The 22,286-nt window shown below is 31.4% G+C and overlaps 2 protein-coding genes across 2 annotated transcripts in view; both read right to left on the bottom strand.

Moving 5' to 3' along the window:
- Positions 1-128: 128 nt before the first annotated feature.
- On the bottom strand, positions 129-12,491 carry LOC111031862 (putative malate dehydrogenase 1B). The gene is made up of 8 exons (XM_022311970.1): positions 11,916-12,491; positions 10,977-11,180; positions 9,217-9,409; positions 7,589-7,724; positions 6,869-7,103; positions 5,163-5,424; positions 3,896-4,024; positions 129-416 (listed from the first exon to the last, which is right to left on the bottom strand). Exons 1-8 carry the CDS (start codon positions 12,048-12,050, stop codon positions 208-210), a joined length of 1,503 nt encoding a protein of 500 aa, XP_022167662.1. The 5' UTR covers positions 12,051-12,491; the 3' UTR covers positions 129-207.
- A 7,425-nt stretch (positions 12,492-19,916) lies between these two features.
- Positions 19,917-22,286, bottom strand: part of LOC111031842 (disintegrin and metalloproteinase domain-containing protein 10-like) — a 79,239-nt gene continuing 76,869 nt past the window's right edge. Inside the window, exon 14 of the mRNA XM_022311951.1 lies at positions 19,917-21,868. Coding sequence (XP_022167643.1) covers positions 20,696-21,868 — 1,173 coding nt within the window. The 3' untranslated portion in view covers positions 19,917-20,695. The remainder of the gene's footprint in view (positions 21,869-22,286) is intronic.

The following is a 22,286-nucleotide window of genomic DNA, read 5'->3' as shown; positions in this document are numbered from 1 at the left end:
TCAGATAAAGTGTCATCAATATTCTTAAATGGATTTAAGAGTTTGTATGGATTTTAAATTTGTAATAGATTCTTATGTATAATTCAAACTAAAGGGACATGTTTCGCCGTTCCCACGGCTGTCTCCGTTCTTGTATTTAACAAACAATCATCAATTACAATTTTAGTAAAAAAATGAAGTTATATTTTCAATGAATTTATACACGTGTTATTCACTAAGTTCTACTGCCATTTCTCTGGGGTTCATATTAAACCTATTTCCAAGATTATATTCGAATGTAATATCTGATACTTTGGATAGCATGTCACTTATGACCGTTTCATCTGGAGGTGGGAAGTCAAAACTTGGTTTCCATTCACCGTTTTTCATGCAAACTGGTTGAGATAAAAACATTCCAAATGGTAGGCCAAATGTTCCTATAAAAATGGTGTAAAATTTAAATTCTGAGAAATATTGTCGGTATAAGAAGATAGGAATTGGCTATAATAGCTTTACAATGACGAATTATTTATGTAAAACCATGTTTTTGGCAGTGGATACTGTGAGTGGGCTAGTCACTGCGTACCTGGGGCACTATGAAGTATCAACCTTTATAGTGCCTAGGGCTTAGACCAGGGGCGCCATTTCAGTTTTTTTTAGGGGTGTGCAAACAATTAAAGAGGCCAATTTTTCCCACCGCCAGGCCAATCCTTAAAAAAACGTTTCTCGTGTTTTTAATTTTTCAATATAGAATTTTTAGTGTCAAAAACATTCTTAGCTATGTATGAAAAAAAGGTATCCAAAAAAAAGGAAAATACAAACTAATTATTTAAAGATAAGTTTGTGACTAAAGCATAAAGTAAAGCGTAATGCAAATAATGAACAACTTGAAATATAATAGTTTATTATTATATTGACCTTAATATGTTTATAGTTAACATTAATACAATATATAAATATAAAATAATGGCATAGGTATAATTATAAAAGCATAGCAGCATAGGTTATTATTTAAGCGGGTATCTCCGTTGCTTCATATCTGAAAATGCATCTACAGCTTTATATAAATCTACGCACTTAGCTTCTTCTTTCTCTACATTTAAAACCACAAGATCACTTAGTCTGTTATCTCCCATTTTAGTACATAAGAAAGTTTTAACATTTTTAAGGGATGAAAAGAATCGTTCATTTGAAGCAGTAGTAATTGGAAGAATCTTTAGTATAGAAATAATTTTTAAAGTTTCACAAAAGGCTGTAGGAAGTTGTGATAAAGAGGATACGATAGAATCAAAGTTTAGTTGAATATTTGTATCGCTTTGAAGCAATAGCAACTTGATTTACTGCAACATTTGTCTTAGCTTTAATTTCATTTTTAGAAAACATGTCAATTTTTTTACAAGAAGTGGAGATTTTAAATAATTATTTTTTTATTTGTATCTTTCATCCTAGCTGCACCACTTTTCCTTTTATTATTGGTATCCATTTTCACTACAGTGTAGTGAGTAAATATAATTTATAGAACTGTAGGGTATAGAATTATTAATATTCTAATATATAACTTTAGAAGTATATAACTTATGAAATAATTAATAAATATATTTTTAATTTAATCAAAAATCGAAAATAATAAACGATATAAACATAAGCCATAAGATAAGTCCATATCTGCCTTATCCAGAGTCACAGTTTAATTATAGAAAAATAATTAACGATCATTTGATAGAATGAAATACCATAACAACTAATCGATTTCAGCGCCCGATTCTTGTAACAAGATCCACCCACTTGCACGCATTATCATACCTAATGTTTCGGTCTATGAATATAATAGTATTATAATATTATCTATAAACCTAGGAGTTACACGCCAGTGGATAGTGATACTGATATCAAATTATCAACTATCTAATTAAAGGACCCAATAATATTATAATATTATTTATGATTAGCCGTGAATAGCGGTGCATACACAATTAAAGATTGGCAAATTGAAGGCCAAAGTATAAATGATGCCTAGGCTAGGCCAATAGTAGACAACAAAATTACAGGGTGTGCAAGTGCAAACCCTGCACCCCCCCCCAAATGGCGCCCCTGGCTTAGACCAGGGATAGCCAACCTTTTTGTACCAGAGTGTCAAATAAAAATTTTGGTTGGATTTTGTTTTCCCTGCGTGTCAATTAGTTCGATAACCCTTCATTTTTTTTTCAAAAATTTTAATATTATCAAACTTTTACACATTCATGACGTGTGTCACTAAAATAGTGCGCGCGTGTCACTCTGTGAAACGCGTGTCATAGGTTCGCCATCTCTGGCTTAGACAGTTAGACATTAGTTATAGATATTCTATTGCCATTACTAGTACTGTTCTGAGTTAACTACTCCTGTGCATTCCCGTTCTTTTTTACGCGCCATTTTAAAAGCTGTTTGATTGCGCTGTTTTTAATAAGCTAGCTCTTGGGTAAAAAAAAAAAACCATTTCTTTCTGTACCTACCCTCGTAAGACCTTTAACTTATATATGTTTGTACTGCAGGTTGTTAAGTGTTAACCGCGTAACCCAATGGTCAATATGAAAATCTATAGTTATTATTCTAATTTTACTATTCAAAATTAGTTATGAGGAATTAAAATGTGCTTTATTTTGTGTGCTATATTTTGTAAAAACGGATAGATACGTCTAAGTCCTATAATAGAGGATCGCACAAGCCTATAATATGATTATAATTAGGGTTAGGATGTTTATGATTTTTTCATATTTTTTCTTTTAGTTAAGCACATTGCAGACCAAGTTATAAATTCATTTCGTATGGCATACAATCGGATTCAGATACATTAAAATGTATTTTGAATAAATACATATTTCGATGAAAAAACAATAAACGTATCTGTTTTAAGTCAGAAAAATTAAAAGTAAAATCTAACTAATATATTATAGTATAAAACTATAAACCCATATGTAGCCACTATAGCCAGGTAAGCATTGGTGGTTTTAGGTTTCACAGATAACTTAAACTAGAAAATGTAAAATGTGTACTTTTTAAGCCTTATCTTTACTATTTATACCTTTATTAAAAAGGTTTAAGACCGGTAATCGCGATCGAGTATAGGTATGGGCGATATGGTGATGCCTGTATCGGAAATAATGATTTAACACGTTAAAATCTTAACTAAGAGAATGGTGCGCCACAAGTAGACTGCAGTGTTACCGAAATATTTTAGTTTTAAATCGTGTTTTCATCATCACTAAAAAAGAGTAAAATTATAAGCTCCAATGCTGCTTGATCTTGACTACACAATAACTTATAAGTTATAAGTTATAAGGTTGTGTTAGAGTTCAGGGAGGGTCCAAGGATGTATTAGTGTTATTCTATAAAATACATATGTGGAGTAAATCATATCCGAAAAAAATGTATATTAGGTACACGACACATTACAAGTGCAAGTTCATACTTTTTGCATATTTGTATATTTTGCGGAAAATTTTTTTTTATATAATTTAAGGTGTATTTGTATCTAATAATAATATTTTTAAATGTCATATTTGATTTTTTAAGGGGATATTTAAATATTTATTGGGCATATTTCATTCATTTTTAGAGTTTTTAAGGTCATAAACATCCCAACCTTAATTATAATGAATAATAAATAAGAAACATTTCAGTTAATAAAGAGGAAATAAATACGATATTTGATCAGGCCTATTTATTTTCTAGACGTTCATAACGAGTATGATGCTATTATATTATTATATATATATATCGATCAATTTACCATAAAATTTAATATCATCATTGGTGAACACTGAACACGTAGGTCGACTTTTTTCATATTAAATAAAATTGCTAAGTTATTGAATTTCAAAATAAAGCACATAACCACTAAATATATTTTATATGAATATTATGATATGAAAAATACCGTCTGAAAAAACAGCAGCGCTGAGGGTTATACGACCATCGTTTTTGAACCATTCTGATATCATTCGCACGGCCACACGTATTTCGGGCAAACTACACAGATGACGCTCTACGTTGTTGGCATTTGATTCTATAAGAGAAGAAGGAACAGAGTGAAACACGATCGAATTATTTTATTTAACAGGTAGCGTCTCCCGTTTTTCGTCTCGTTATTATAGCATTAGGTACCTCTATAATACATAAATGTAACCTGAAATGCTCAAAAACCGACTTAAATCCAACATCGTTAATACTGCTGGAGACTGCAAATGTAGGTATTCGTCTTTACGTGTTTTCATAAAATATAAGTCCAAAATACTAAGAAAGCAAATCACGCGATTGCAAATCATAAAAGTAATCCTTGTACCTACCTAATCATAAGTATTTTACTATAGGATTGGGTTTTTTTTTATGTTTCATATGATATTTCTACTGATTATAATAGTAATAATATAATCTGTAACCACGTGATGGCAACCATTTAAATTTAAAAAAATATATTTGAATTTTGTGAACCAAAACTAAATTCATATTATGGGAGCCAATCTTTAGCAACTCGCAGGGATTGAAAAAATATGCTATAAACAGAATATAAACACTCTTCGAGTTTCAAGAAATTTACTGACATAACTTTTATTGAAAACGGTCCTGTAGTTTTTGAGTTAATATATATACCTATAGGGCAAACAAAGAAACTTTTACTTTTATATATGTGCATAGATTATAGACGGATAATATTAGGTCGAGGGTGTTTACTGTAGAAAGTAACAGTGAATTTAACTTATAAGAATATAACACTTGCAACTTGAACATCATTCAAAATCAAGTTAAATTGGCATCCAAGCTTCATATGAACGTGAATAGTTTTACTATAGCAAAAAACACTGAACATCAACAGTAGTTACACGAATCTGTACGAGAAATTTTTTTATTTTTTTGAGCGATTGGAGTATTTTTATGTTGGATGTCTTAGCCGTTCTCCCTTCCGTAGGTCATCTATGGGACTATGGGAGGACAATTTGTTTGTAGATTAGAACATTTCTTGAAATCAAATTTTGTTTTCGCTCTTTCCCGCTTGTAAGATTTAGGAGACACGCCGAGAGCGCCTCTCATTAGTCTCATTAGTTAGTATACCTACATATCGCTATATATATTACAGATAGCTGTCGCCTGCGATGGCAATAATTATCTATAATGCACATAAATTATGTAGGTCATCGTTGAGGTACCAATGTTAGTGCTCACTGCAACGTGCTCGCCGTCATTGCCCATCAGACTTTCCGATTGCTGTAGTACGCTCTGCAAGTATTTGTGCTTATTTCGAACTTTCGAATAATCTTGCACCGCCGTGGCCGGATCTTTGCAACAGTGGTGGTCTGAGTCCGATCTACCACTGTGATAGAGCACGTGTTTGAAGTCCACGTATTCCGCAGAGCCGTCGAAGCCCCAAACCGGCGGGCAGTGCAGGTTCGAGATCGGGATTCCCGTCACCTATATTATAAATAGGTATGGGTACTAGGTCGTATAATTTAGGTAGGTCGAGTGTTTATAATGATCGAACGTTTGAATAATACCGGAAACTAAACACCAAAATATTAACTTATAATCATTGGTGAAACTATACGGGCGAAGAGGGTTGATGGCATGAGCTCCCCCGTCTCACCGCACACGCAAAAAATAAAAATAAAATAAAGTACGATTGAATATTATTAGTTATTAATTATGACTTAGTTATTACTAAAACTTCGTTACTGAATAATGTAGATGTAGTACCTACCTCGCTTACAATTTAAATAAACATATTGATATTACCCGCATACTGTTGCTTTGGAAAAACATAGTTATAGTTACCTAGGTAAATATTATAACCACTGAGTGCTGACTTAGAAAAATATACCTATTGGCTATTAAGCGTAATGAGTATACACAAAAAGTTTGATGTGAGATTTTTGTATCGAATAATACATTTTGTAAAACTAAAATATTTATGGGCAAAACAATAATCAGTATTATAGGTTCAAAATGCTACAACTGCATGTCTACAAACAATAAATTGACCATTAAAAAGTGGAAGCAATTATTAAGGTGGATACGGCGTCTTGAATAGGCTATTTAGTTACACAACTGCTGTGGTTTTGTTTTCCCAAAATGGTATGTATAAGGTTTGATCAGAATATAATACGAGGTATTTTATAATGTTATGACATAGTGAGTGAGTCGTCGGTACAATTTTCATTTTCAAGTTGGGTGGTGGAGGGGCATGGTCTGTTAAAATTTAAACCAAAGAATTTAATCACTTATACCTATTATATTATTATACTTTGAAGTATATTATACTTTCTAGTTTTAAAGTACAAACTTTTAATCCAATTAGATTAATACAATCACGAATCATTAAATCAGACTAAGTTTAATTATTCGGTAACTACAGTCAACGGTCAATTACTACTGCGAAGCCATTTTCCTGGGAACAAATTTGTATATAAAATGGTTGGGGAATCGTAAGTTTCTATACGAGAGTAGTAAGTAAAAATTACAAAAGATAATTTCTACAAACGAGATGTGTAAGTTCCTACATGGTAAAAAAGTACGAATGTTATTTCCTACCAGGAAATAAAAATGAGATGTGAAAGTTCCTGCATGTTAAAAAAAGGCACGTATCTAAGTTCCTGCACGGCAGAAAATTATATTATTATAATATATTTATTTATGTATAGCAAACGGGTTTTAAACCCTTTAGCATAAGACAATAATTGTTCGGGCAATTTCAGCTCATCTTATAGTATAATTTAATATATACGTAGATAACAATTTAAAAAAAGTAAGAATTTGTAAGAATGACAATAGTAAATAGCGAAATAAAGATACGTCCAGCATGAATGGTACACACTTTATGGTCATGTTTGGTGTGTAAGTGGGTAAACCGTATATTTACCCTAGAGATGGTTGGTAACTTCACCATTCCATGATGACCGGTAACACCTACAATGTTGTACAAATAAACTTTGTCGGCGTTCTCAGCCAAAACGCTCAGGTTGAAACACAATAGGTCCATGCCCATCAGCAGCACCTTGCAGTGCTCGGGACAGTAGAGGTTGAGAATTAGAGCCAATCTCTTCATTTTGGCGTGATTTCTGTCCATCCACTGATTTTCGTCTTCATTTTCTTCCCTACACATATATCAGAATAGAGGATAACTGAACAAGGAAATAATTACCTAAATTATTATATTCCACTGTCAACAATTTGTATTTAAGTACAGAAATCCGTTTCTCATTTTAAAATAAATTAACCTCATTAATTGTTTTTATTTCTATTTATGAAAATAAGATTTAGGCCAAAATAATGTCAAAATATTCAGCTATGAAACGTTATACCTATTAATAAAATAATAAAGTGTGTTGTTTTCACACATAAATCGTACTGAATAATACGTATAATAATTATTAATTACAGTTGTTAAATTATAAGGGCAATATTTTTTATTTAAAGTGCGAAATTTGGAAAAGTTTTTTTCATAATATAATTATTTCTGCAAATGTTTCTTTATTAACTATCAATATTCATTCCTATTCCTAAAAAAAGAATAACGCGTTCTATGGACACGTTCGCTTAACCGTGTTTCATCGACTCATGCAGGGTGATAGGGACTTGCCTTCTGATGCTGCCGATCACGATTAACAAATCGCAGTTCAGCAATCCTTCTTCTTCGCTATGAACCACCGTTACCGCGCTGCAACCGAGAACATTAAATTCGGCGTCGCAAATTTCATGTTTAATTCTTAACAGATCTGTAAAACGATAAAGTACATGTGTATATGAGTAAATTATATTATAAAACCGGTTCTGTGTCAATCGATCGACAACCAAAATGCTGACAAGATTTTTAATTTATATTCTTATTTTAAAAATCTGTGCATAAGGTATATTATTGACTTTGTTAATAATACATTTTTTTTATAATATTGTATAGTAATAATATTTAATAATGATAAAAATCGTATAATATAATAAATAGTAATGGCTAATTAAATATAATTTAAACGGAAACATATGCCATAAATTGCTGATAATTTTGTAAATTGGCACAGGTCTCTTTTATTTAATAAAATAAAGACAAAAAATAATGCGGTTTACAGCGAAATTATCGGAGATTAGAACGTTATAGAAATAAATTAGTCATAAAATGGATGAGATTCTTCGAGGAGCTCAAAAGCCATGCTCTACAAATCTTCAGCAAAAACGCCAAAAACCGCTTGAAGACTGCTTTTAACAATCTTAAAGTTTACCTTCACGTCTGGAGTATCTTAGCGGTATTGCACACAACTTAACCATGTAATGCACACTCTACAATCACATACATTTATATATTCTTTATAGTCTTTTCAGTATTTTTTTAAATTTATATTTATATTTTATTATGTTTAACTAGCATTACTACACTATAATATACAATATTATTTAAAAAAATGTATTATTAACATAGTCAATAATATACATTACGCCCAGATTTTTAAAATGGGAATATAAATTAAAATCTTGTCAGTACTTTAGTTGTCGGTCGATTGTCCTGTGGGTCGATTCCTTCCGGTCTACCTTCCATTATAAAACCATATGGGTACTAAATGGAAAACACAAAACATAATGTTTGCATTCCACTGGGTACCGCCACCATACCACTTAATATGCGCATAAGTTCCTAAAGATGCTTAAAATCTACGTTAAAGTAAAAAAAAAATAGTTTAGACTGTTTATAAGGTGTTTCCCAATCCAAAGAGTTGTTGACAACAGACGTATATTATATAATATTATGTTAAGCACGATTTCAAATATTACTAAGGAGATTGGAAGCGTTTTTTTCTGTCTTTGTCTAACACAAAAGGAATATAGGAATTTAAACTTGTTTCCATCAAACGTACAGATTGAACTAGTAAATCGAAAAAAATTCTAAAAACAGATTTGAGTTGGTCTTCATGTTTGTTTGAAATCAACTTCCCCATATTTTTTAGTTTATCCCCCTAAATCTTAAAAAAAATTCGTACTAAAAAATGAAATGAAATATTTAAATTTTTGGAGAAGTAAAAATCAAAAAATTCGAAATCTGGGACTATCGGTCAGGTAGACTTGACAACTAGTTCAAATCAGTTTTTTTAAATTCTTATTGCTAATGTGTACGTAAGACTTACGTCTTCATAAGAACTACACCTTAGAATTTAAATGTACCTATAGGTACTTTAATTTATAAGTAAATGTTGTTTGGTGCGTGTGATTGCAGTGACGTACCTCCGTATTTGTTCGAGTCACTATGATGTAGGCACACCTTTACACGACCACTGCCTTCAGCTTGGAGTCGTTTCAACTGCAACAGCTCAGAAACCAGGTAACAGGTAGACGGATAAGTAGCGCCGCTTATGCACACCTTTTTCGCCGGGGCTCGGGACACGGGATCTTGCTTTGTTAACATAAACCGCATTCTCTGCGGGACCGACAAGACAAGATTACGCAATAGATAATAATACAAATCGGGTACTGAAGTGGGGTGATGCCGTGCTGACCAGCACGGCATCACCCCACTTCAATCAATCAATGTCGACCAATTTATAGGATTTAAAATAAGCCAAAAATAAGAGCAAACTACTCGAGTATGTAGTTCCGAATTTAGGACCTATAAAGTATAAGGACTAAAAGACCTAATAGGAAGCTTGGAAATTACCTCGTGAATACAAACGTAAAGTGTATAAAGGTAAAGAAAAATTCTTAAATATTCTTAAGGGGATATTAAAATTTAAAAAAATTTAAACGATGTCGTGTTTTTAGAAAAGCATTTTCTAGATACTCCTATATTGATTTAATTATATGTAGTATAATATTATTAATGAGCCGGAGTCGTTATATTTTTCAACTCTGGAAGTAGTACTACTAATATGTTTTGGATTTTGAGATACGATATGAATGATTTGATAATTGTATAATGATGTGTGTTTAAAAAAAGAACGTTTTTGTTGGTCTATCACCACCTGGCAGGTCTGCAGCTGCCACCGTCCTTTTGGAACAGTGTAAATGCTTCAACCATCAACTTCTAGAGTGAAATCAGATCTAGTTGGCGTTTTGAGGAGTCAAAAGTGAAAAATCTCCACTACTTTTCAAAATAATTGTTAATAACAAAGCAAATTGAGAATAAACAGTTTTTTTTACGAAAAACCTATTTTGTTTTTTTGTTATAATTTAAAAATAAATTAGCTAATGTGTGTTTATAATAACCTTTATAGATATGATATAACTTTCAAAATATTTTTGGTTTTTTTTTTATGCTATTTGTGGGTATTTGAAATTTTTATCTTTTTATAGTATATTTTAGATTAATGTGGAATGTAAGATGTTGATTTTAATTTGGGAGTTATAAACCTTATTTAAAAATGATCATGGTTTTTTCTTTGTTATTCCTAAAACATTCGTAGAGATTTTAACTTTTTACTAGCAACTTTATATTTTTATTTTTTACTTCACACAATGACATTTTCTAAAATATATTTAGATTAAAGTTCAAGCTATTTATATGAAGGTCCACGAACCAATTGGTCGTCTGCAGTTATTAACTTATGCGAGTATGCGACATTAATAATTGTTGTAGTAATATGATAATTACTGTATCTATACATTATAAATTATAATATTTGCAATTTGTTTTCGGTAAACATTTTTTCAATACAAATAATATTGTTGGTAAAAAAAGAAATTACTAACAGCAATGTTAAATGTATAATAAAATTAATTTGGAAGGTATAATATTTTAGGGCATAGGTGGGCAGACTGTCTCCGACCATCGTATACGCAATGAATAAATCATTGAAATCAAATTGAACATATCCATTAGGTACAGTGACCTAATAACCTAAGTAAGGACGAGGTATGCCTTCCCACTTGGAATTTTTTAATGGTGATGTTTTCATCATGGTTTAGCATTTATAGGTAATAAAATAATATAGTATTTAAATAGCCTTTCCCTTGAGCTACTCTATTGCTAACTAATATAATTCACCAACCTCTTCGTTGTCCAGCGCTATTAGTTTTTTAATTTTTTTGTCCAAACGCGTGTCGACGTTGTAATATTCTATGAGATGTTCAAAAAATTCGTTTATGCCACCGATCAATTGGCAAGAACCGTTCGAGTTAAGTATTTGTTTCCAGATTAATGGATTTGTATCGATCTTCCATTTTTGTTTGTTGCAAAATTTGTTCATCCAATCCTAGCGGTATTAAAAATTGGAGACTTAAAATAATTAGTTACTGTTTAATGCAATAATTTAATATATCATACTGAACTTAGGTAATAGGTAGGTACTATATTATAATATATTGTGTGCATCACGTTCAAGCGGTCAACTTGTTGCGTAATAATAGCACACTGACTAATGCACCTTACACGCATTGATATACGTGCTCATAAATACAATATTAACGGTTCGACTTGAAAACGTCGTGTCGATTTATGTGTAATCGATTACACGAGATTATAGTGTCGTTGTTATTAAAATATTTTGTGGCTCGGTGCAATTCATTGACAATCGTTATATTTATTACCTATACACTATTACAGATTACCAATTATAACCATCCATCTGCAGACGGTGGTGAATCCATGTGCTGGGTGTACGCGACGCAATAGTATGACGTGTACATCTGGTTATAGATTTGTCAAATTATAATTTTATTTCTGATATACTAACAATAATAATATATTACGCATAACTATTTTCTGTCTAGTGAGAGAACGCCCCGGTTCCTCCATGGCAGGGTATCGCGTGGGGACGCGCAGAAAAATGTTGTCCGGCCGGCGGCGCGTTCTCTCGCTGAACAGAGTATATGTCATAAAATATATATTTTAATAATATGGTTTGACAATAATGTTATTGTACCGTCGCGGCAAAATATTATGTTTGGCCCAAAAATATAATTTAATACTCGCCATAATAATTACCTACTCGATATTCTGCTTCAGTTTTTACTATGATTTTAAACGAGAAATTGGGAAGATTGTGTCTTAATTTCTCGGCGATGAGTTTGGCGTGACCGAAGTCCTGGCATTTGGGCACGCCAGCAATGAAGTAAGTAATCATATTGAATGGATATAAGCGCTGTATAACAAAACTAGGGTTGTCGCGTCGAAGATGTTTTTTTTTTTAGATCGACATGTTTGTTATTATTGAATGATTGTTTATGTTCCATAGATACGATTTTTGTCATAGACCGGAAACATTCTTAGGTTATAATATAGTATACACTGAAGTAGGTATCAAGGTGGATACATATATATATCCACCTTGGTAGGTATATAACATTAAATGCACAACGCTTGTTATCTAAAGGTAAGTCGTACATAGTTTACAATTATTTATGAATAACTAATCATTTATCTGTACATACAAATTGTAATAAATAATGAATTAAATGCTAAAATGTATGTATGCTACTTTAATAAAATGGAATTGTACGATTGAAATATATTTTTAGTATTTTGAGCACAATCGATTTCATTACCAATGCAGCTTATTGCATGCATTCTTGTGATATTATTTACTATTATTTATGCGGACGAATTTAAATGTATTAATATCTATTACAGTATTACCTACCAACTTAAAAGTATTAAATTTATTTATTGTGAATTCGTGATACGCGTAATAGTATATTAGTATTATATTAGATGAGTATACAATAAAATAAAATATTTTTTTTTGATAGTATTTATATAGGTTATTAGGCCATTAGTTCTAATTTCTCATTGTAATGACATATATAACATATTTTTTGCATTACAGTTAGGTAGTACACTATTTATAATAATTGTAAGGTGCGGAGTAAAGCGTAAAAAATAAAATTTTAAATTCATATGTTCAGTTTTTCATACAATAATAAGATGTGTTAGGTGGACAATGTAATGCTCTTTAATACCGACAACATTTTCTTACAACAGTATTGTACCTATACCCGAAAAGCTTGTTCAAATCCCGGAATACTGTCGTAGTCAAAAATGTATTATACTATTATTGTTACTATTGAATTACATGAATAGCAGTAAAGGTACCATATTTAAATAGGTTATATGCGTTAGTAATGTACATTACTATATGACCAATGATTATTTATAATCAATGTCATAAGTTTAAAATATAATAATAATTATACCCATAAAATGTCGTGAAATGATTCACACGACACGAATGTACCTAAATTGCCAATTCTTAACGCCGTGTAAACGTGTTTGTATTATTTAAACATTATTATGTCAACGTATAATAAGACGTACTATAATTTATAATTATAATATAAATTATAGTTGTAAGAAAGTTGTGTCTAATAATTGTTTATAATAAAGTAAAGACGCGAGTACTTGACACGGATGACAGGATATGTCTAGTGTTAATAATTGCGTTATACTGGCAATGTCAAGTCAACTATTATTATGTATTTTAATAACAAAACAATTAATAAGCCGAGTTTAATTCATCTGAGATAATAGACTGATTTCGAAAGGATGACGCTACTGCGTATCATTAAACAACACAATAATATATTTTTTAGGTATTGTCTTATCGTACCTAATACTTTCGAGGCCATGTTAAAGTATATATAATTATATAATATTTTAAATGACGTGGAATAGCGTACCTTGCAACGATGATGCGCCCTCGTCAAGACTTCAAAAACAAGATAACGGTCGAGGGATAACGCTTCAAAATATATAGTTCGATGTTACATGATTATTGTTTAGTCCGATCATCGGTGATGACTGAGAACTGAGGGTCATTGTGGTCCGTGATCGATGACGTGCGGACGACGACTATCATCATCATCGTCGTCATAAAACAGTACGTCGACAGTTGAGCATCGGATCATATTTTGTGTAAGCCGATACGATTACAAAATATAATATCAAGGCATAGCTCTAACGGTTTGTAACGATAGATATGTCCATACCTACGTTAGTTGTTATTATACGATAATATAGTTTATTATATTATTTCTGTGATGTGTGTTAGTACAAAAGCTGATCTCCTCGCGCTAGGTATTATTTAATAACGTTAAGCTAAAACCTTAAATTTCGAACACGCAGACGTTTTTTTAATTCGAAAATTGATAATATAAAATAGGTCATGAGTTACTTTTATAATTAGTAAAAAAAAAATGATTTTATTATTATTTTTATTTTAGTAAATTTAAGTGATTAATATATATATATATATATATATATAATATATGTACATAAGATATTATGTTATATTCTTGGCCGTTTCTGCCTGTATGCACAAAAACAAAAAACAAATGCCTAAACTTTAGGTCTTATTTTAACTACTTTTTTTACCATTTTCCACTCATTCCACTCAATGCGCGTAAACTGTTTTAAATTTAACAAAAAGTGATTTTTAAATCATACTTTACTATTGTCCATTATATAAATAGTTATAGACTATCTATCTGCATTTATTACTGTATATCTATAATACTATATACATTTTTTGTTTTTGGTTCTCGTTTTAAAATAACATTATTTTCTATATTTTTAAAATGTCTTATAAAATACGGTTAATTACAAATGTACGTAATATAATAAACTTCATGTGTCTAAATGCAAACTAATAATAAGTATTGCTATTTATTAATATCTATACTAATATTAAAAAGTTTTGCATCGAGATATAATAATTTCATTTTAAATTGGAGTTAAAATTTATTCAACTTTGTTTGAATAAAAATATTCGAATACAATTCACAATTTTCATCGCTCTGAATCATTAACAAATCGTTGGAAATATAAAACGACGTTATTGACATTTTACAAATGTTTTTATTTAATTATTTGAACTTCCGCATCTTGGCCATTTGTTGAGTTGACATACACTTTTTAAGCAAAACTAAAGGACTCGTAATAACAGAATTTATTATTTTACATTTACATGGACATTTTAGTTGTATTAACGATTACGAAATAAAAACACTTCCTTCACAGAATATTTCATTTGTTATACCCAAGTCTGAATTTAATAATGAACAAAAGGTCATATTTACATAATGCTTTATCAATAGTTTAGTGTCTTATTCTCGTTGTATAAAAAAAATAATCGTTAAAAGTGTTTACTTACCTACATTTCAATTTTTCACTGTATCTGGGTATATTTTCATTTTACAGCTCACGTGCCCACAACATTTTGTCACTATATTGAATACCTTTTTGAAAGCTTTTAATTTACACGTTATAATAATATATTGTGATGATAAATTATATTTTATCTTTATTGGAAACTCATAAATTAAATGAAAATGTACGATAATAGTTGTGATTATTACTTCAACGTTTTTAATGACTATCCACAAAAGCGATACGAAACATAAAATAAAATATACGCATTATATCGTGTTACAAAATATTATTTTTTCCCCCGCATTTAATGACTCAGGTCGTTACGCACTATAATTATAATACCATCTATATATAGAAAGTGAAATAATAATAATATAATATATATACATGTATTTAAATATGTATTATGTATAGGTATATATGTATGACGTATATGTATAGGTATACGTGAGTATACTTTTTCATAAAAAATACGATAACGAAATCAGCTTATATTAATTAAATATATTTTATGTTGCTAATAAAAATTACGCTCGCAAAAACATTTTGTTGTAACACTTGTAACTGCAGCGTTTTATGTTTCAAGCACCTCGAACAAAAGTCAGTGATATCATGACACTATATCAGAATTATTAATTATTTTGTGTTTTTATCGTAATATGTACGATAAGATCAAACGTTTTTTACACATTATTATAGTTGGTTAATTGAATTTGTCAGTTATATATTTCCATCGCACTCTGAGTACCTATAGTATAACATGATAATGCTATCGGAAAATTCTTCATCCGCTGCTTGTATCATTGTTATGTGCGTAATGTCATAGTAGAAAATGTCATATACAGAGTGACTCACCGAGCATGGCCATCGCCTTTTTTTTCAGATAATAATGATAAATGTAATCGATTTCTGATTTGTATTTAGGGATTTTTTATCCCTTGTATTTTGTTCAACGTTTCTCATAGGCGCCGAATTAGAAAATCGCTAGTTGCATAATACTGTTGACAGTTTCTCTACATCGCCTTACGGCAGAACCCGAAGATTACGCATTTACGCGTAAATCATCAACAAATTCAATCCATTAAAAGTCAGTACAAACAATTATTATTTCGAATATGAGGCTCTAAGTTTATACAAACTAAGTGAGAAATGCACGAAAAGTTTTGATAGGTATTTTATTCAGTTAATATTTTAGAGCAGGCTGCGTTGTTCGGATATTATATAGACTTCGTATTATTATAATTTCAAGACTAAAAAGAAAAACAAAAGTAATTTTATTTTAAAAAGAAAAAAATGTTTGTCTGTTAGTAGGTACTTACATAATACCAGTTTCCTTAATTTAATTTTTCGTGTCTTCCGTGCCCATTATTATGTAGTTCGCAGTATACGCCTACGTCGCTTCAAACAAAGTATGTTAATGTGATTTTACAAGAAGAACAAATTACTAGATTCGTTTTGTTTTTCTTCAAGTTGTGATAACTTTGGTCATACTAATGTTTTTTTGTTCAAATAAAACGACGTGCAAGTCGAAAATAATGTTATCGGTTAATACGCAGAATACTACGCTGCATATACGCGCAGCATACTACGCAAAAAACACTTTTTCCGGAGAAGAGTTAATTTTGCAAAACATTCTTTTATACGTACTTGGTTTTTGCCATCGTAATATTATTTAAATCCACTGTACCTACTTAAACTAACTTTAAAGTTTCAAACTCGATGCCAGCCATATACTTCTTCAGCGCTGCGAAAACATAAAACAGACCTATTGTGTGTTAAAATATACCATACTTACCTACCCACTGGGTTGAACAATTGCTAAAGAATTGCAATTGCCATTTATACACTCGTTTAAAGTGTTATATTTTGTATTATTTAGTTATTTATAATATGATGGATAATAACTTTAAACAAACACGCGCTACCTATACAACTGGGAACTTGATAAAATGTTTGCGCGATATTTATTACACTAATTATCAGCTCGGTAGTTATAACTCGTACAATAATTAACCCACACCAGAGTTAATTAGAAAAGTAAAAACCATTATATTGTTACTACCGCCCCGCATTTGCATGAATTCGTTTCGCATTTTTATTATCATCGTAAGCACGCACGTGGATGGGATTATATATAAATATATAGTATGTACACCGTTGAAAGTATAGGTACCTATCTCGACCTGCACGTATAGGCACAGCCTATTATGCATACAACAAGGAGTCATCAAAATTTAATCAAGTCTAAATCACTATTTCTATAAGAAGGACTTTAAGGATTCGTTAAATTAGTAGGTAGGTAAGCCGCACACTAGCGTTACCCGACAAAAATATTGTAATGCACGCGTTTAGGTAAGTATACAATCCATTTAATGGTCATACAAAATACTTAGATGGTTGGACTTGGACATACATTTAAGTAGGGTATCACATTTTGTTTAGTATGAAATCTTAAAATAATATTAAATGAAATAAAAAATAGTAATAATAATAAACAACTTAACAAATCACAATACTGCACAATCGGTACATTGTTAAAATATAATACAATCGGTTTCGTAAGTGTAAAAAATAATCTAAAAACGGAACTCTCGTGGTTACGCGTAATATATCACAATTAAGCATAATCAGTAGTTTACGTAAAATTAAAAAATAATAATGTAAATCAATACAATATAAATATTACACATTTCGAAGCTTATACGCAAACAAATACAAATATACATAGGTATTACACGTCTTGAAAATTACACACGACAACTTCTTACAATAATTATTAGTTATAAGACGACACATGTAAATATTGTAGTTTTTGCCGTCCAAAATAATTTTTATGTCTTATCTACACGCCGGTTTTTAATAATAATAAGAAAAAATTAACACATAAATAACTCTTAAACGCACACAAAAATGTTACCAAATGTTAATTTTGGCACTGAAGAATGTATTTAGCAAAGTTAAAAAAAAAATAGCGTGATCATTATAGGAATAATAAAATCTTATGTATAACAATGTTAGGTAAGTTTTATTTTCAAATTATTACTAATGAAAAAGCGTTAACGTATTTGTTTGTTTGTTTTTTTTGTTTAATGTAGTAAATAAAAAATAAAAAAACAGTGAAACGATTTTAAACACGTGTAAATTTAGCTATTAAAAAAATTATACTACACTAAAACAAAATCTGTAAAAATCAGAGAATTATAATCTATTTTATTATATACAGTTTTACATTATATAATATAGTCGTCAATTCTATACGAGTGACAGAAATTAATATACAATGAATTATCAATAGGTATTACGCCATATTATCATTTATAATTTTTAATTTGTATGTACAGATATTATTTTTAATTAAAACAAAATTTATAATTTTAATGTATAAACGACATTGCAGTAGGAATAAGTATGTAACGTTGAGCTATTTAATGAAATGCAAGAAACTAATACATGATTATCATTCTGATTGATAGACACACATTATTTTCTATAATATTACAGTAAAAATATCAGTACAACACAGCCATTGTTTTGTAAATTTAACGTTTTGTTGAACAAATTGAATAAAAAATAATTTAAGGTGTCGGTTAGTCAAAAAATATAAACTGAAAATTATGTAAAAAAAATTTGAGGAAAGTTTGGAATTTTATCGATGAAATTAAAATTTGTTCATCTACAATATTCATTAAAATATAATATTATTCTTCAATTATTACGAATATCGTGATGGAATTTGCTTTAGTTTTTTGATTTAATATTTAAAAAATATTAAACAGTTAATTTGGCAAATATTTTATCGATTAAAATAACATTCGAATTGTAGTAAATAATGGACATTCGGCATGGCGAATTTTGTATTTAAATCGAAAAGTAAAATTTATCTTTGTTCATAATTAAATAATATTTTATCAATACAATTTGTAATATTTTATTTCATTTTATTAGATTAATAGTTATAAGTGTAGGTAGAAAGTTATTTTTTATCGATTTAGTTAAATACTTATTTAATGGAAAACACACAATTAAGTAGGTAGAGCGACAAACAATAAACAATGTAAAAATTTGTTTATGTTAAACTTAATATTATTATCATATCATCGAATATGCATGTATGTGTTATGTGAGGAAAACGAATGAAATGGAAGACTCCTTATTGTTGTTATTATTATTATGTCATAACAGAATCAGAACGAATAACCTAACTGACAGCATACAAGTTAAAAGATATTATATTCTTCGTATTAGTAGTTCATTATTTTTTACCTTATTATATTGCATATAGATTTTCAATTTGAATACTATAAAATAAAATTTAAAAAAAGGCGAGGTTTGTTCCTATTACACGAGGCAATAGTGTTGTGTTTACATGCACTGTTGCCATCATGTAGTTAAAAAAAAATTACAAAAAAAAAAACTTAAAACAAAACAAGAGATCTTCTATAAATAATAAATACCTAATATACATCCGTACGACAAAATAATTGTACACAATTTTATATTCTTAAAATTAAACGACGGCGAGAATAATATATTAATAATATAATACTGACGATTTGAATAATATTATTATAATACGTTATTATTGCACCGGAGAGAAAAAATTATAGACGTTACGCCAAACTCGAGATGAATCAATCACGACGACGCGGGTCGTTTTATTATTATGTTGTTATTGGGGTTAGTTTATAGTAATAATAATAATAATAATAATAATAATAATAATAATATGTAGAAATAAAAAGGTCTCTGTAGATTTTTCAAACCCACTGCAGCCCGAAACGAACTGTTGTTGTTAGCGAGGAACGAAATAAAAACGAATGAAGGGAGGGGAGGAGGGAAACTCATTTAATAATAAAAATGACTATAATTTCGTTTATTACCTACAACAAACAGTGTGTTGCATAATAATATTTGTGATGGATGCGTTTTCGTGTTTTTATTATGCATTATTAGTATTCGAAATCTCGGGTTATACCTACATAGTACACATACACAAATGGAATGGGAAAACGCGTAAAAAAAAGAGAGTAATACGCTCAATAAAAAGACCCTACGAAATATTGTCGTTCGCAATGTAGATTTTGCATTAGTCAGCTTTTCCTCATTTTCGTCGCGCTATTAACATTTATCACAAAGTAGTGTCGATCGACGGTACGCCAAAACGATATAAAATTGCGATTCGACGGGATCGAGTAAATCGAAACGTAAATGATTCGGAAAAACTGACACACGCACGTATTTCCTACGACCGATTCTCCAGTCCACGGCGATGGAATATAATAATAATATATTATGTACACGACTAATCGGCGACCGGAACTGTGGGTGACCTGTGGACGATTATATTATAATAATTGTCATCGTCAGCGAGATATTGAATACGAAATCGGAAGTGTGTGGGTGGGTGGGTGAAGGGGAAACTTCGGGACTGAGATCACGAGCGCCGATGCGGTAGGCATGCTATGTGTTGGGTTCCCGACGGTTTCGATCGGAATTCGATGAACGAAATTAACGTAAAGACTAACACGATCGGTCGTAATGATGATGGAAGAATAACATCGTAATATTAATATTAACATAATTTTAAAAGAAAAATCGTAAAATTACCTCGTCGCGCGCCTATCACGTTTTTTCGTCTTTTCGGTTTTCATCAGATTTATTAGTCGCGTTATTGGCGGGCGCGGGGCAGCTGTTGCTGTTGGCCTGATGCTTGTTCTCGGTGGACGGGAACCGCATCAGATTGCTGTTGCCCGACGTACTCGGCTGCTGCAGTGACTGTTGTGGCACGCTGTTCCGCTTGGATCGGGGCGCCTCGTCGGTTTTCGCGTCCACACCCGCGAACGACTTCCTCTGTTTGTTCGGCGGCGACGCGGCCACCGGGAATATCGGCTGGTGGCCATCGTGTTCCGTAGACGACATGCGTAGCAAGTCGATGGCCGCGTTCTCGTAGATGGGCTCCGGCGGTTGCAGTCTGCTGGCAGTGACCGCGGTCGACGCGTTCTTCGGCTCCTGCGGGGCGGCTCTGCTGCAGCTGCCGTTGTTGGCCTGCTGCTTCTTCGCTTGTTGCTTGGAAGCACTGGCGGCGACACCACCACCACGCGCCCTATTGGCCCTGATCAATAGGGCCGCGCGCTGCTTTGTGCGGTCCGGCCGCTTGTCTTTCGTTAGGTCCGGTTTGGACTTGCTGAGCTTGACGCTAAACTTGAATGGGGGCTTGTACACTACCTGTAAACTAACTTGATTGTCTTTGGTTTTTTGTTGAGCTTTGGCCACCGGTCTGGGCGGTTCGGGAGGGTTCGTGAAACCGGCCGGTGAAGACTTTGACTTTCTCAACGTGCCACCGAGAGCCTCGATGTGATGCGAGTTCAACAGCCAATTGCGAACCTTGCCCAGCGGGTCGTCTTCAGGCGTTTTCTTGTTCGCAACTAGCACTTTGTTCTGGACGATGCTGTAGTCAATGACGCCTTTTGATTTCTTTCGCCTTGTCTTCCGTTCTTTCTTTTGGGCTCCTGGGCCGACTTTTTTGGGCGAAGACGTCTCCGTCGTCGATTCTTCCTCCGCTGCGACATTCTTACGACTCTTTTTTGCGGGACTGTTGTTATTATTTACGTTACGTTTTTCACGTACTCGTTTTTTCAATGGAAGTTTCGAACGCACGGCAGCGGGATGAACGGTAACGTTTTGATTGTCACCGTCAGCTGGCAACCGGACAGTTTCTGTGGTCGAACTGTGAATGATCGTCACCGATTTTAATTTTGGATCCGATCGTTTTCCAAACAACCGCGTACTTAGAACCTAAAAATTTGTATAGTAGTAATATTAGACACTGGTAATTATTATGGTTGATAATATAGGTACGGTTATATTATATATCATAATAATATAACGCCTACGATTTCGGTAATTATACAATGTATACCAATAAATACTATTATGGTTTAAGCCCTAAGGTGCCTATATGTCGGTGAATTATGATATTGTAGTCTACATTGCGGAAAACCGGACAAGGTAAATACTGTATAAGTAAATACTGGATTTTAGGATCTGTATTTCATACACAGAATGACTTACAATGTGAATTCCGAATAACCTGAACACACCATATTTTATGCGCAATTGAATTTATGAAAAAAAAAATCAAATAAACAAAAACATCAATATGAAAATAAATTTACACTAAACATTAAATATTACATTATGTTATATCCTATTA

The sequence above is a fragment of the Myzus persicae genome, unplaced genomic scaffold (genome assembly GCF_001856785.1).
Source record: "Myzus persicae strain clone G006 unplaced genomic scaffold, MPER_G0061.0, whole genome shotgun sequence".
Classification (NCBI taxonomy): domain Eukaryota; kingdom Metazoa; phylum Arthropoda; class Insecta; order Hemiptera; family Aphididae; genus Myzus; species Myzus persicae.
Note: the sequence above shows the minus strand (reverse complement) of the source record. Positions and strands in the feature narration are given on the sequence as shown.

Excerpts from the sequence above, each read along its gene's own strand:
- LOC111031862 (XM_022311970.1), bottom strand. The coding sequence starts at position 12,050 with ATGATTACTTACTTCATTGCTGGCGTGCCCAAATGCCAGGACTTCGGT. Across the intron at positions 9,410-10,976 it reads TAGCGCTGGACAACGAAGAG|AGAATGCGGTTTATGTTAAC; the intron begins GTTGGTGAATTA and ends TCGGTCCCGCAG. Across the intron at positions 7,725-9,216 it reads TGACTCGAACAAATACGGAG|ATCTGTTAAGAATTAAACAT; the intron begins GTACGTCACTGC and ends ATCGTTTTACAG.